The sequence below is a fragment of the Lycium barbarum genome, chromosome 12, assembly GCF_019175385.1.
Source record: "Lycium barbarum isolate Lr01 chromosome 12, ASM1917538v2, whole genome shotgun sequence".
Lineage (NCBI taxonomy): Eukaryota > Viridiplantae > Streptophyta > Magnoliopsida > Solanales > Solanaceae > Lycium > Lycium barbarum.
In genome coordinates this window covers 72292245-72307427 of record NC_083348.1, presented here as the reverse complement: position 1 = coordinate 72307427, position 15183 = coordinate 72292245, and the positions used below count along the sequence as shown (strand labels likewise).

At 36.1% G+C, this 15183-nt stretch overlaps 1 protein-coding gene across 1 annotated transcript; it reads left to right on the top strand.

Annotated features, from left to right (window-relative positions):
• The first annotated feature begins 1815 nt into the window (after nucleotides 1–1815).
• LOC132623946 (uncharacterized) lies at nucleotides 1816–15183 on the top strand. Its single transcript, XM_060338762.1, has 14 exons — nucleotides 1816–2178; nucleotides 2294–2378; nucleotides 3287–3397; nucleotides 3661–3758; nucleotides 3866–3949; nucleotides 4371–4507; nucleotides 7390–7462; nucleotides 7550–7595; nucleotides 8742–8851; nucleotides 9118–9225; nucleotides 9325–9384; nucleotides 9674–9735; nucleotides 12075–12387; nucleotides 14126–15183. Exons 1-14 carry the CDS (start codon nucleotides 2107–2109, stop codon nucleotides 14942–14944), a joined length of 2178 nt encoding a protein of 725 aa, XP_060194745.1. The 5' UTR covers nucleotides 1816–2106; the 3' UTR covers nucleotides 14945–15183.

The window sequence follows — 15183 nt, the reverse complement described above, 5'->3', positions numbered from 1 at the left end:
AAAGAATTATTTATGACGAAGCAAGTATTGTAGGAAACAACTATTAAAGAGGCACATCTAACTTAATGTTTTGTAAATTAACATAATTTGAAGTATGTAAAACAATTTCAAACTAACTATAATTGTACATTGAAAAGACATTTTAGTATTTTATGAATTTGTTAACATATAATTTTTAGCTTAAGATAAAAATATATGTTTTGGTATATATTAATTAGCCGTTCGTAATCTCATCGGCTTATGCTAGTAAAATACGATGATTAAAGCCTAGGTCTAAATATATCTATACACACTATATTTATTCTTTCATTGAGAGGCTTAGCGAACTTAACTGAAAATAAAGATAAAATTAAAAATTAAAAATTAAAAAAAAAATTGAATCTTAACTTATTTTAATAGATGCTAGTTCTAATTAACTCATAAAAAATATATCAATAATATCAAAGAAAAAATGTTTTTCTTAATTTAAATATTCTTTTCCTTTCAAAAAATGCATTTTCTTTTTCATTTTTTTTAGTGTTAGTAGAATATTATTGTGTAAATTTATGTCATAATAACCTTAAGCTATCAATCTCAAATAAGTAAGGATCGACTAAATTTAAATAAACTAATCATGTCTGAATGCGACGACATAACTAATGATTTTGTAAAATTGTGTTAAAATATCATACATAAATTTATATTTTCAAAATACAAATTAAAGATCATTAATAAACAAGAGCATGGGAAATTTAATAGTAATTTTAAAATTTACCCAGTGAAAAATACTATCTAGTACTTTTTCAACAGTAAATGAGCTCCTTAAAATTATTGTATTTTCTCATGTTTGTCACAATTATTTTTGTTAGATATGACATCATCATTTTAGACAACTTTTGAAGCATTTTAAAGGATCTCAAAATTTGTTATATTTAGTTATTTACCTAGGTGAATGTGGCAATCTAAGTAACAAATAAATAAAATAGGGGTAAAAGTATGGGATAGAAAAAGTACATATCCACATGCAACAAGTTAATTTGTGGGACTATGTATTATCAAAATAGGTTTGTAAATTCTTGATTTATTTAAAACACACTTTGGCATATGATGTAATATATATGAAATACAAAGGACAAAATTGAAAGTGCAAAGCATTTGGTTAGCAAGCTTCCCAACAAGAAAGTTGAGAACTAACCAAGGACTACAAAACCCATTATATTGTCACTTATATATAATAATAATTTAAGCAGAAAATAAACAAATTCTATTTTTTTTCAAAAACCCTATTTTGGGTGGTTTTAAAATGAATTAGAAGCTAAGAAAGGTTATCATGAGCAATAGCAATAATCAGGTTCATTAATATTTCTGATAAAGCAGATGTTACTACACGAGAGCAAGGAATAAAAATCAACAATTCAACTCGTTGATTTTAATGTTCTATCATTCTGCTAGTTTAGAAACAAAGGAAAAAGACAGAGGCTCTAGGTCAGAAAAGTATTAACTAAAAAAATCTCTCGAAAAAGATTTAAGCAAACACATAATCCATAAAATAAAAAATCTCGCTAATTTCGAAACTATTTTTATGGACAAAATGCCATCTAAGTGATTGATATCATCCAAGCCAAAATGTTATTTACTTTGGATATCTTAGATTTACATAAAAGACAAAAAAGAAATAATCTTTAATTTTTTTTGTTCTTTTCGTAAAAGGATCTCGTATTCTCGTTAATCCATCATGAAGACCCGGATATAGATCTCAATTAAGAGGAAATGAATCAATTAATCTTTACCATTTCATCACATTCTTTTCATAATAGCTCATTCATATCTTAACTCACACAAACCATACGTCAAATTCCTGATAATTTAGGTAAGTTTTGTTAGAAGAAATTGAAACCCAAAAATAAGGTTCCCAAAAGCTGCCTTTCTTTCTATAACTATTAATCCAATTTTCGATTGTGTAAAGGCAGGTGACCCAATCGTGTGACCCAAATGGGCTAAATCAAAGCCGCAAACGCTGGTTTTGTTGTTGGCACCTAGGACTATCAAAAGAAGTGGCCAAATAGGCGCCTTTTTCTTGATCCCGCTCTCAAACTATAACCATGCTCCTTTAAATTAATAAAATTAATGGCGGCGCTAGCCCAACAAACCAAAGGCAATTCTTTGTTGTCCCGTTTCAAAGCCTTCCTTGCCTCTCAGGTGCTAACTTGATTTCACTTTTTTTTTTTTTTCCGTGCGGTAGTCTGTGTTTTTTCATTCAGGCAAATTGTCGAACACTTTATAACATATTTGTAGAATTTTTTCTATGTTCCAGAAATTTAATCACAGCACGTATTCTAAAAACAGACGCCGGCAACAGCACCCTGCTAATATGGGTTCTGGCTCTGTCATTGAGACTGGTAAACACTGCTTATTCCTTATTTATAATTATAATTACCTCCAAGTATATTATTGATTGTTCTGTAATAAAGGTCATAAAAAAGCATGAGATGTTATTAAACATTATAAAGTTGATTTTTTTTTTTTATATATAAGCATAGTGTCTAGGCCAGCTTGCGCGCACCTGGATTGATTCCACACAATACCTGTCACCTCCACTAGCAACAGGTACCAGGTAACTCTGTCCACCAAGCTAAGACAGATGGGAAGAAATCACTTAGTATTTTTGTCTCTGCTGGGATTTGGACCTGAGACCTCATGATTCTTTACCCACTTTATTGACTACTCGGCCACATCCTTGGGTGCTTTTAAAGTTGATGTTTCTCACCAAGAATTTGCCATGAATTCCATAAATCAGTATTAACAAGCACATGCCCCGTTTAAGTCCAGTGTCATAATGTTCTACACACATAACAGAAGGTACTTCCATTACATTGCATCACGAGTGGCGATGGTTTGTAAGTAAGATGAATGCTATTTTATGTGATTAGGAGTAACACTATGATTTGTGATTAGGGGTGGTAAAATCAGCCCATGAAAAACATGACCCCCCCAACCCGCCCAAGTTTGGGCTGATCATTGACCCACACATTTATTAGCTCAGCCCACAAAAAGTTGGAATTGACCCATGAGAAATCTTGTCAAAACTCAAACTATTGTCAAAAAGACATTTTTTTTGATATGTTATATAAAGCCATAATAAAGAAAGGAAATAGTTTTATTAGGTACTAAAAACTTATAAAAGAATAAAAAAAGAAATTAAACTCAGTAAGAATTCGGCGGGTTGGGTTAATGACCTGCTCTTTAGCCCATTTCAGCCCAAACCCCCCATTTGACATCTCTATTTGTGATGATGATGATGATGCAGGTGAAATTGACTTCTCAAAGTGGAGGAAGCTTAACTCAAGGGACTTTGGGATAACTAACTCCATGATACCAGCATCTGCGTCGATTGTTCTGAAGGTTCTCCAAAGTGGAGGTGATACTTATTGCTTCATATGATGCTTAGTTCTTTGTCCGGATTTCTTAGTTAAAGATAGGCACTATATAAGCTCCCAATTAATTGTAGTTTGCTTGGATAAAGAGCCACAATAAGATACTAGCTTAATCGCCTTTCCTTGGTTGTCAATGGCTTGAGGATAAATTTTGACCCTTGTCTTGGGAGTACTTAGTTTACATGCGTGTTTGTTATTCAGATATCTCATGAAAGGTTAGTCTTTGACAAAAAGTTGCAATATACAGGGTTTGAAGCTTACTTGGTTGGTGGATGTGTCAGAGATCTAATTCTCAATAGAATACCAAAAGATTTTGATGTAATCACAACTGCAAGGCTTCCACAGGTCCAAGATACATTTAAATAATATCCTAATAACGAGCAAGTCATGTTTGGTTTCAGTACTTGTCTCCATGATTCGATATTTATGTCGGCGTGTTCTATTTGTCATAGATAAAAAGGCATTTTCATCGTGCAGTAATTGTTGGACGACGGTTTCCAATATGTAGAGTGCACGTCCATGGTTCTATTGTGGAGGTTGGTGCAACTTTATGCTATAGATCTGTTGCACATTCTATACTTATATGTTTGCGCATGGGCATGGCCTATTTCACATTTGTATGCTTATCTTTTTCTTATAAGTAGGTACTTGATGTAAAATGAAAATCACTAAAGTGCTTTGAGAAATGAAAAGTGGTTTAGTCTTACTATTCAAATTTATTTGTATTTTATCATTTTGATCAAAATATATTGTCCACTGTTTAAGAAAAGGAGAACGATCATTGAAATACTTCCATCGGTGTCTGACCTCCCTTGGAACTTATACTGGATAGACAATAGATCTGAAATCGACAATAGATCTGAAATCTTTTTCTCCTAGATGGCTGATATGCTGGTTATCATCTCTCACCCACTATACAACTTTAATTAGTGAAAAATTCGGGTTTCCGTCTCTCAGGTATCAAGTTTTGATACTGTGGCAAAACAAACCGGAAAAAGAGAGGAACATTTTGTTCCTAAAATGCCAAGGGGATTTCGTCAGAAAGATTTCATTCTCTGGAAGAATTCCATGCACCGAGACTTCACTGTTAACAGGTATCTCTTTATGTTTTATTCCTTTTAGAAAATGGAGCTAAATCTAATTTCTATCCTGTAAATTATTCCGTGGGAAAGAGAGGCTCCGGAGGCTTCGTAAGTTGTTCAATTCTAATGGTAGAGTCGAGTTTGTTTTGGTTTGCACCAACCTCACTGAATATCTAATTATCTATGTAGACAGGCAAAGAAAAACTGAAAAAATGAAACTCATAACAAATTTGTTGTTTTAATCACACATTTACATTTGATTTGATTAACTGTGTTGATCGATGCTTAGAAAATAATGGAAAAGATAATACTTGCAGAACTATAGGAGATAGTGGGCAAAGGTCTTGAGAGGAAATTGGAGGAGTGCAATGTGGCATAGAGGTGGCAGGCATGTACAGGTAGGTTCTAAGCTGTGCACTGCCATGCTTGATTTCTCCATGTTGTGGTCCTCAATTAATATCTAGAAACCTAATATGGTGCTTATTTGCATTGTAGAATCATAACCTTCATCTTTAGTAACAGAGACGAGGTATAAAAGCGAGAAGTCTACTTGTCCAGTGGTAGAGCAAGTGTCCAACAATGCCCTTGTGTTTTCCACCTTGTGGGATCCTTGGGAGGTGGTGCTACAATGTCTCGTGTTTTATTCCCTATGGGGGTCCTTGATGACATCATAAATGCAACTGAATACCTACTTTTGGATGAATCATCAAGCTGTGTAAACATCCTTATGGATGAGAAAAGTGATTGTCTAGAGCTCCAATTAAGAAGTTGGAAGTTACTTATTACCAGATTTCTTTTATTATTATATACAGTACTTTACCACCTCACACAAGGTAGGGGTAAGGTCTGCATAGACCATTCCTCACCAGACCCCACTGTGGGATCACACTGGGTATGTTGTTGTATACAATACTTTACCAGTCTCGAGAAAAAAAAGAAGGGGGAAGTTACTATCGGACACTCCAAGGTGGGAAGTAGAAGTATGAGAAATTGTTGGCCGAATAAGTGGCTTAATTATAGGCAAATTGTCGCATAAGGTCTTGTAGCTATACAAGATCACTGGTTCATTTGATTCTGTCAGTTTGATCTTATCATCTAGAACAGGGCGTGTAAAATAGGATGAAGAACTGAAGATAGCCTTAGGCATTGTTGTTCTGAAAGCAAGTCAGTTGTTGATCTGGTTTTGATCTTGGAAACCAATGTGTTTCTGAGTTTTGTTTTGGGAAACTGTTCATTGTACAAAAGAAGATAAAAAAAAAAAAAGATTAAAATGGCCAGAAATCTTTATTTGCTACAAAATGTATTTTGAACAGCCACAATAATTTAAAAAGAAGCGTTTTTTTTTTTTTTTTTAAAAACACGGCGCAAGGAATAAAAGGGCTCCATTCTTATCGGGAAGCAGTGGAGGTTGGTGTTGGAAACTTGTTTTAGTTTCCAGAACTGGTTTGAACTTCTCCACAAGTCCTTATTCGGAATGAACTATTGAGGATCAATATTATTAGGGAGACTATTTGCATGTTAACCATTATCTCTTGAAGAACCTCTCCGCGGTTGTCTATTCTGGTGGAAAGCAAAACATTTGTATTGGCAAGAAAACCACATGAAAGCATGGAAAACAGTTGTTTTGTTTTTGAAATGCAATTGGCATAAAATTACTCAAAAATGCTGTATAGCCATTACTTATCCCACATGAGTTTTGCAAGCCCTTTGAAAGGAGTTTAAAAGTATTGACTACTCCATTAATCGGCTTAAGGCTTTAGGTTGAATGCTCAAATTGTTTTGCGTGGTATTAGAGCCAGCTTTTGGTACGCCCATTCTGACATTTGTAAGTTCGGATGAAGTTCACCTGTGGACCCAAATTTACTTTAAATGTGTGGGAGGATGTTGAGTTGTAAAATTGTCCTATTTGAGGACGTCCAAGAGGTTTGTAATGGTTTTGAATTTTTGGCAGTAATTCTTGTTTTATAGGTTTATGAGATTCAATTAAATAATATTGAAAAGAGAATTCACTCTTTGCCTTAAAGTTTTGGGTTGGATTCTCAACTTCTGTGACAAAAACGATTACCTGTCCAACTCTATGAATTATTATGGTCCCTTTAAGTGCCTTCTCATAAATCTTTATGGACCTTCTCAATAATTGTTAGTACCTTTTATCTGTTAGTGATATGTCAATTGGCAATGTTATATAAGAGCATTATACCAATTTGGATAACTGAATTAGGCAATCTGTTTGGTCTTATTATGACTCCACTTAATAGAAGAAAGGAGCCTCATATTGCTCACCCTCTAAATTAGTAGATAAAGCAGTGACATTTATTTTTTATGCTAGTATCCTGGGAAGAACTGATTTTGCCTTAGGCTTATTTTTCAGTTTATTATTTACAACGTTATCAATGGCATGATATAACAAGTCTTGCCCTCATATACCATATTGTAGGATGGTGGAAAATGCTTGTTTCCTAGTTCTGTAAACCAATGCAGTTATCATAGTAGATGACATAGGCGAAATTGCAGTCTATAGCCCATGCCTTTGGTCTGGTGGAAAGAGCATGGCACGTGATGTGTGGGTTAGGCACAGATATTGGGTTTGAACCTTGCCACAGACAAAAGCATGGTATTTAACCGGAGAAGGGTAGAGAGGCGAGCCATTATCCTCTCGGGGATTTCTCGATTATAAAAAAAATTACAGTCTATACACGCTTCATCTGCAGTTCAAAAGTCTAATTTTTTCTTATTTATAGATATTTTCTCTATTTATTTGGTGGTTAATTGGATCTCTTAATTTGTTGAATATGTGGTGCTAGTTCACTCATTTTGTGCATTTGTAAAATTGTGGGAACAGTTCATTGTGGTGTTAGTTAACTCATTTTTGTGTTTATAAAATTGTGGAACAGTTTATTTTTTGATCCATCCGTGAATACAATCTATGATTATGCCGATGCAATTGTGGACTTAAAGTCCTTACAGGTGAAATTATTTTACTTCAAATACGTAAAGGTCCAATCATTTTGATGTGTTTGGGAATTTACGAAGTGTTTTGTCATATTTATGCAGTTAAGGACTTTGGTACCAGCACACTTGTCATTTAAAGAGGATTGTGGTAGGTGCAGCTGTTTTAGAGATTTGCCTTGACATGAGAATTAGAACTTTATTTCATGCATTGTATATTGATCCTTTTGTTTTTTGTTTGTATAGCTGGCCGTATCTAGTTTGAGATTGAGCCTAGTTGTTGTTGTATAGTTCTTGAAGATGACAAAGGAGTGACATATTAGCCAAGGATATTGTTGGATTTAAATAGGTTATTATTGGAAACAAACTGTTACTCAATTGAAAATCTAATACTTGTTTTAGATTGTACATGGTATGTCCAGCTTTAATACAATAATCAAATGTCTGACCAAAAATAGACGTGCCCTAAATGATTTAGTAATTAGTTTTCATTGTTTGACAAATATTTGTATTACAGCTTTGACTCAAAAAAAAAAAAAAAAAAAAAAAAATTGTATTACAGCTCCTGCACAACTTGTTTGTGAAGAAAAGGATCACTCTTTATCAGATCATTAATGCAGGATTGTATGTTTAAGTAGTATATGATGGAGGGATCATTCTTGTTGAGGTTGCGTCTGAAGTTGGGTTTTATCTGTTGTCGAAGGGGATGAGAGAGAGGTGTTTAGGTCCACAGTAGGAATGAGGAACATGGATATTTGGAATGGGGCTTGTTGTTTCATCAGAGAGAAAAGTTGGTTTTGGTGCTTGTGCCGCTTGGTTGGGGGAGGGGCAGATTGCTAGTATCGTGCGGGTGAGAAGGGGCAGAGTGGTGCTTGAAGATGCGGGTGATAATGCTCCCTACGTGGATTGCTAGTATGCTTCTGGGTTGGGGGAGGTGAACGTGCCATTAGGCATGAGCTTGGAGGTAGCACAATGAGTTGAAGAGTTTGATGAAAAGTTTTGATGGAAACATCATAATCTTCATTGCATCACTTATTAAAAATATTCTTTATGTACTTTAAAAAACACTACCCCATCCACTACATCTATCTTGAACCAACTGAACGTCATTCTTTATGTAAGGTGAACGTGAAAAGTGTTTTCAGAGGTTTACTAGTAAGAGTGCTTTTCCAAAAGATGAGGAGGAGGTCGTAGGGCTGTTGAATTGAAAAATAAAAGACGAGTCGCATGAATTTACCCCAATGCCTTCCTTTCTTAATTTTTGATGGAACTGATCCTGGATTTTCTTTGTCCTCAGCAAGGATCTTGCGCGGCTTGAGACTGGCTGCTCGCCTTAAGTTGTCCTTTTCAGAGGAGATTGAAATTGCTATGCACAAACTCTCGTCGTCCATAATGATATTGGACAAGGTATGAACAATGAATTCTATGAACGGGTCCGGATAAAGACCAAAGATCTTGAGCGACCGATCCGGCAGAACAACTCAAAACCATTATTAACTTATTTACTTCTGTTTGTTCTTTTAACTCTCCTATTGTTTAGATTTCTCTATGCTATTATACCTTCTTCTCATTGCTTGACATCCCTGATGCTAAAACCACAATGGAATCTTTCTATATAACTTGCTTTTTGGTTAATATTTTTGCCTGCATGGCCTTAACTTTTTCTTGTGCAGTCTAGACTAATGATGGAAGTCAACTATATGCTGTCTTATGGAGCTGCAGAGCCTTCTCTTTCTTTACTTCAGAGATACAACATCCTTGGCATGCTGCTACCATTTCATGTATGCCATATTGTTTCATTTCATTTTGGTTTGATGTGAGTTCCATGTTTTTTTGGTTCACTACAGTAGCTTAAACTTGAGTAAATGTGTCATTTACAGGCAGCACACCTTGCTCAACAGTCTAACAAACAGTTGAGTGAAAGTTCTGTTATGCTGATGGTATATCTTCCTATCTTGTATTCATTTTTACTCCATAAATTTGTATAATTCCTTGTATGTGCTTCCTCACTTATTTGATGTCAACTCTTCCTATGAATGTCTACATATTTTCTCTAGACTTGTGGCTTCCATGCGTCCTCCAGAAATCTAGTTTATTTCCCACATATCACATATGTGAGCACATGCACAGAGTTGTATCTGGGCATATTTGTCTTTTCGCCTTATGCATGTTTTGTTGAATTTCAGTAGTGTTTCACGCATTAAATTTATTGGTCTGAACATTTTGCAGAAACTGTTTTCCAGTTTGGATCGATTAGTCACCTGTGGTCGACCTTCTCATGATAGTTTGTGGTAAGTTGATTTAACTTCTAGCCATTGGTGGTGGATAGTTTGTCGAAGTTGATATATTATTAAACTAAGTATCACATCTGACCTTCTGAACTGATATTTTTTGGTTCTTTTCTTTTGAGATGGGTGCTTTTGTTCACCCTTCTAACAATTGCTACAATCACCTATAATCTTTATTTTGCAGCTGCTCTCTCGTACGGGTTGAATTTTTTCCATTTTATTTGACATCTATTTCAGAATATGGTTACTGGATTCTTGATAGCTCTGCAGGATTTTGTGTTTAAGTCATTAATGTTATATCATTTCCTTGCATGTCATCTTCTTCCTAAAGAGATGGTCTTTGTCTTTGGCTATTATTTGTTATAGTGTTTCTGTCACTTTGAGAAATGTATTCATATATGAATTGTTTTTCAATGGCTCTGGACCTCTCTGTTCAAACCTTTATTATTTGAGTGAATAAGTTAAACCCCCCTAAACTACCGCCATTAAACTATTGGGTTTTTAACCTATCTTGTTCTATCATCATACCTATTAGCTTTATAGGAGAACTATTCTTTCTTTTTGGCCCCAAGCTATGTTGTTCGGACTCTTCAAAAATGTCGACGGTTGCATGTGGGATTCTCCAAAAGTAATGCATTTTTGGAGAATCCGACACAGGTGCGGCAACATTTTTGGAGAGTCCGAGCAACGTTGGTCCCAAGTGTTGATGTTTGCAGTAGATATCATTGTTTGTCTAGCTGAAGGTTCAGGGCTTTTATAGCTTAGGGTAGAACATTTGAGTTAATTTTGATTTCTTTTATGCTTTGAAGGAAAGTTTTTAACACCCATCTTTGGGATTTTGTTCTCCTATGGTCGTCTTCTACTAGTAATCTTTCGCTCTGATGTAAGTTGTTTTTGGTTTAAGATCTCTCTTGTTTAAGGTTTCTCATCAATCAGAAGCCTGCTCTGAATGCCACTTGTTTTATAGCACTGAAATGGCAAAACCTCTTCGACCTTCTCAAAAAATAAATAATTGAAACACCTCTTCTAGTTTTAGTAACTTGCATTTCACTTCACATGCCAAGGAAATTCACACTGAATCCAGTGATGAGGTAACATGGCAAAGAAATAGAAGGAGATTGCGCTTTTGTTCTACTTTTGGAAAATAAAAACAACACAAGCAAAGTGCTAGACATCCTAATCAAGTTTTCACCTAGCTGGCTTATGTATAATAAATTGAGAGGAAGGGGGGGTTGGGGTGGGGGGGTGGGTGCGTGTGGAACAGATACCTGAATTTGTTCATACCAGTTCAACAAGTAAATCCATAGGAAAGAAGACGCAGCATTGGGAACAGAAATCAAGCTATCCTCATTTTGTCTTTATACTTGTATACACATTCTGGACCATCAGAATGGCAGTGTTGTCAAAGGCGCACTTAAGCCCTGAAGCAAGGCTCAAAACATGTTGAGCGCTTCGCCTCGCTTTATGTGCGCTTCAGTGTCATCATCAAGGCTCTTAGACATACTTTTCCTTGCCAATCAGCTTCTCTTGAAGAGATAACACTAGATAACTGATATTTCACTATATCGTTATGTTTTTTACAATTTGTTTGTCCATATATTTGTTATTCATGCTTATTACTATTAATCTTGGGCTAAACATATATGTTTTTTTATTTTTGCACCATTGCGCCTTTTTTCATTAAAGCCCACGCTTTATTTGCGCTTTGCGCTTAAAGCCCCAGCTGACCTTGGAGCTTTTTTGAGCTTTTCGCTTTTGATAACACTGCTGTATGGCACATCGTGCTGCCTTTTCCTGATATCAAAAGCCTAAGTTGGGATCATCACTATGAATAGGCTCCATTACTTAGCGAATAGGAACCTTTCTTATGCAGCTCAGATTGGTACTTGCTACTCTGTTCCTGCATTCAGCATTTTGCTTTAAGTTGAAATTTAGGAGCATTCTGGACATCCCAACTATTGAAGAATCTCTTTGTGTTCAACGCTGTAGGGATTATGATGGTAGATTTAAGCAGAGGGAAGGTAATAGCATGGTCATTATTGTGCATTGGTTGATTATAATTTTGAGCTTGGAGTATTTCATGGTTCTATAGTGCATTTTGACTACAGTCAGCCGTAAGAAATGTGGGGAGTTATGTTAACAGTTCACTTTCAGCGTAGCAGCTCATAAGTCATAATCTGGATTTCTGCAATCAAACTGGTGTGCTGTTTCTCAGATCACTGGTGTTATCGCCTTTTGAAAGTATATTGGATGATTCAGGCTTGAGCTAGTGTTGAGAAATTGGCTTCTAGTGGCTAGGATTCTTGACAATATTTTTCCTTTTGACTGATGTATGTGAGCAGGGTTGCAGTCTTGGCATTTCATCTGGCACTAATCACTGATCCTCAAGAGGCATTTGTCGTCCTGACTTTTGCTTCTGTGTTGTACCATGGAAATTGGAAGGAAGGTGCTACATTTGCTAGAAGACATTCAGATGCTGCAGCTATTTATGCACCTGAAATTTCAGATTGTCAAGGCTCCATATCAGATGATGAGCTTGTGGAAAGAGTTACAGATCTGGCAGTGCTAGTGCAAAATTCTATAGACATTTTGACTGATAAGGACAGCCTCCAGGAAGCAATGTCCAAGTTCCCAGGTTCCCCGTGCTCTGGTTTGGTAAGTGAAACTACTTCGGTTTCTAGATCTAGTTTGAGGCAACTTGTTAACTCGTATGGCTGTTTCATTATGACTTTATTGAGCACCCAAAATATTTCTTCTGTAAATACTGGAGTAATGTGAAAAAATAGTATGTCCATTTGAATGCAACTTTTTTTCACCTGTGAGTCAAATTGACCATTTTTCATCTGAAAGTGGGCGCTGCTTTAGTCATTTTTCTGAATAATACTAAAAAAATGGTTTAATCAAAGTGTAACCTCAGAACTTAATTATTGAAAAATTATACGTGAGCTTTTATGACATAAAACTAGCCCATTTTCCTCTCAAAAGTGGACGGTGGTTTATTAAACCGGACAGGAAGAATTAGCTAATTATAGGAGTTCCACTGTTTTGGTAAGAACATTTTCTGTTTGTTTCTACTTGTAAGCTTAGTATGATGCACAGAATGACTAATTGAGTTGTTATTTTGTTGGTGAAATCTTTTTTTAATCCATATCACACTTGTTCATATTGTAATGGTACGAATCCCAGATTGCAAAATCTGGAGATGTGGTAGTTGGACGTCTTCCTCAGAGATAAAGACAAAACAAGTCGCAGTATCTGCAATGCAATGCCTGATCTCAGAATTTTTTGTTGACATATGATAACTTACGACTAGTCTATTTTCCTCTCAAAAGTGGAACTTTTGGGTAGTTTTTAGACTTGAAACCTATTGAGTTTTTAATTCCTTGGTGAAATCTCTTTAGTATTCCTTTTTTTATGATGATAGTGTGCGGGCCAGCTTGTGCACAGCTCGACTATTCCACTGCCACCTTCTACCGGTAACTCCACCCAGGCGCCCACCATGGCTTACACAGATGGAAAGAAATCACCTAGTTCTTTGGCCTCCGTGGAGATTTAAACCTGAGACCAAATGTTTCTCCTCGCACTTGATTGACCACTAGGCCACACTCTTGAGTGCTTGCTACTCCATATTACACCTGGTCCTAATGGAACGGTAGGATCCCGGATTGCAGATCTGCAGCTGGGCTGGTTGGTCGACTTCCCCAGAGATAAAGTCGAAACAGTTTGCCTTATTTTCCATACAATACCTAATTTGTTTATACCTTCTTGATATCAAGACGTTTATAACCTCTTTGAAGCTGGTGCGCAGCACTGAAAAAGAGCGGTTAAAATGATATAAACACCCTGCTGCTTACATAGGTTCTGAAGTAGTATTGATTGATCAGACCATCTTTTGGTTTAGCAAAACTAGTTTTTCATATTCACAGGAAGCGGATTATCCTGCAGTTTTCTATAGATTTTGGCTCTGAAGTAAAGGAATTGGGTTTCCTGTGACTAAGAGGGCCTCATACTTACTCTTTATCTGGTTACATTTTGAATGTATGCCTTTCATTTAACTTCTAGGAATTTTGGACTAGTTCCACTTGGAATAAAATTAACGCTCTCTCCCCATCTAAAAGGCCTCATTATATTCATTAAAAATTTACCTCAGCTTTTACGTTTAAGAGATGGTAATTTAGCAGAAGCTCTTGCCTCTGCCAAGTGCCAACAGTAACCGTATATAGTCATGATTCTTTCTTTGTGCCCTGAATGAAGTAGAACAACAAGCAGTATCTCAAAATTGTCAATTTCTTGGTGAAGTCAGTGTTCATCTTTTTTTAAGCCTGTAGTGGTGATTGCTCTATTATTATTGTAGATTGTTGATTGACTATTTAATGAGCTATTTTGTATTCAGGTGTTTGTATCTAAGAACATGGGGAAGGGCGTTAAGGTAATTTTTGACGCTTTGATAGAAGATGTTAGATCTCTCAAAGCCAGGAGGAATAGTTTTGAGATAGATTATACTCTGCTTGGGAAAGGACAAACGCGTGAGACAAGGTTCGTTCTCGGCAAAGTCATCCTTGATGCTATAGCTCCTGGGGTCATTCCAGGTAGTAAAGTGATCAAACATACCCTGGTTAAAGTTGACGCTCGATTGAGTAAAGATGCCATGGAGGAGAATATTGGTGGAAATGTGGAGTTCAAGAAGAGGAAGTTCATGTGTGAAGATGATAATCAGCCCAATGCAAATTATGAAATTGAACACAATAGAGCTGAGAAGCGGAAGTCCGTTATTGCTAAGCAACCCAAGGAAGAGGCTGTTGAGAAGCATGATAAAGAATCTCTTAGTCAGAAACTGGATAACAGGGATGCTGTAACTAAGAAGAAAACTAAGGGCGAGCATGGTGAGTGGCCTCAGAATGAAACAAGAATGGTGCTTGAAAAGGTGAAGCAGCATCAAGTGCCGCATCACAAAAAAGAGCGACAGAGAGACGATAAATATCAGCAGACTCAGGTAGACCGTTTGAAGCCTTTACACAATGTTGACAATGGGGTGACTACCAAGCAACACAATTCAAAAGAGAAGCTTGATTCCACACAAGAGCAGAACGAGGACAAGAATGAGTCGTTAAATAGCAGAAAACGGGATATGCAGGGGGGTAAGTTGGCTTCGGATGAGAAGAGTAAACCAAAAGCGGGAAAACGAACACTTTCAGATCTTTTCAGGAGGTGAGTTTAACTTTGTATCATGTAAACTTGTACTATCTTCTTCAAAAATGAACAAGAGCAGAACTCAGTGTAGCTTACCCTTTTTTAATCCCTTTTAACCATATAAGTTCCTAGATCTCATGTACATGGCAATAGATCGTGTTGTCGCGATTGCCATTTTTTGACTGACATCATTATTTTTCATCAATTGGTAGGCTTCAATTTTAGTACTAACTCATTTTTATGTTTGAAGTACTTTTCTCA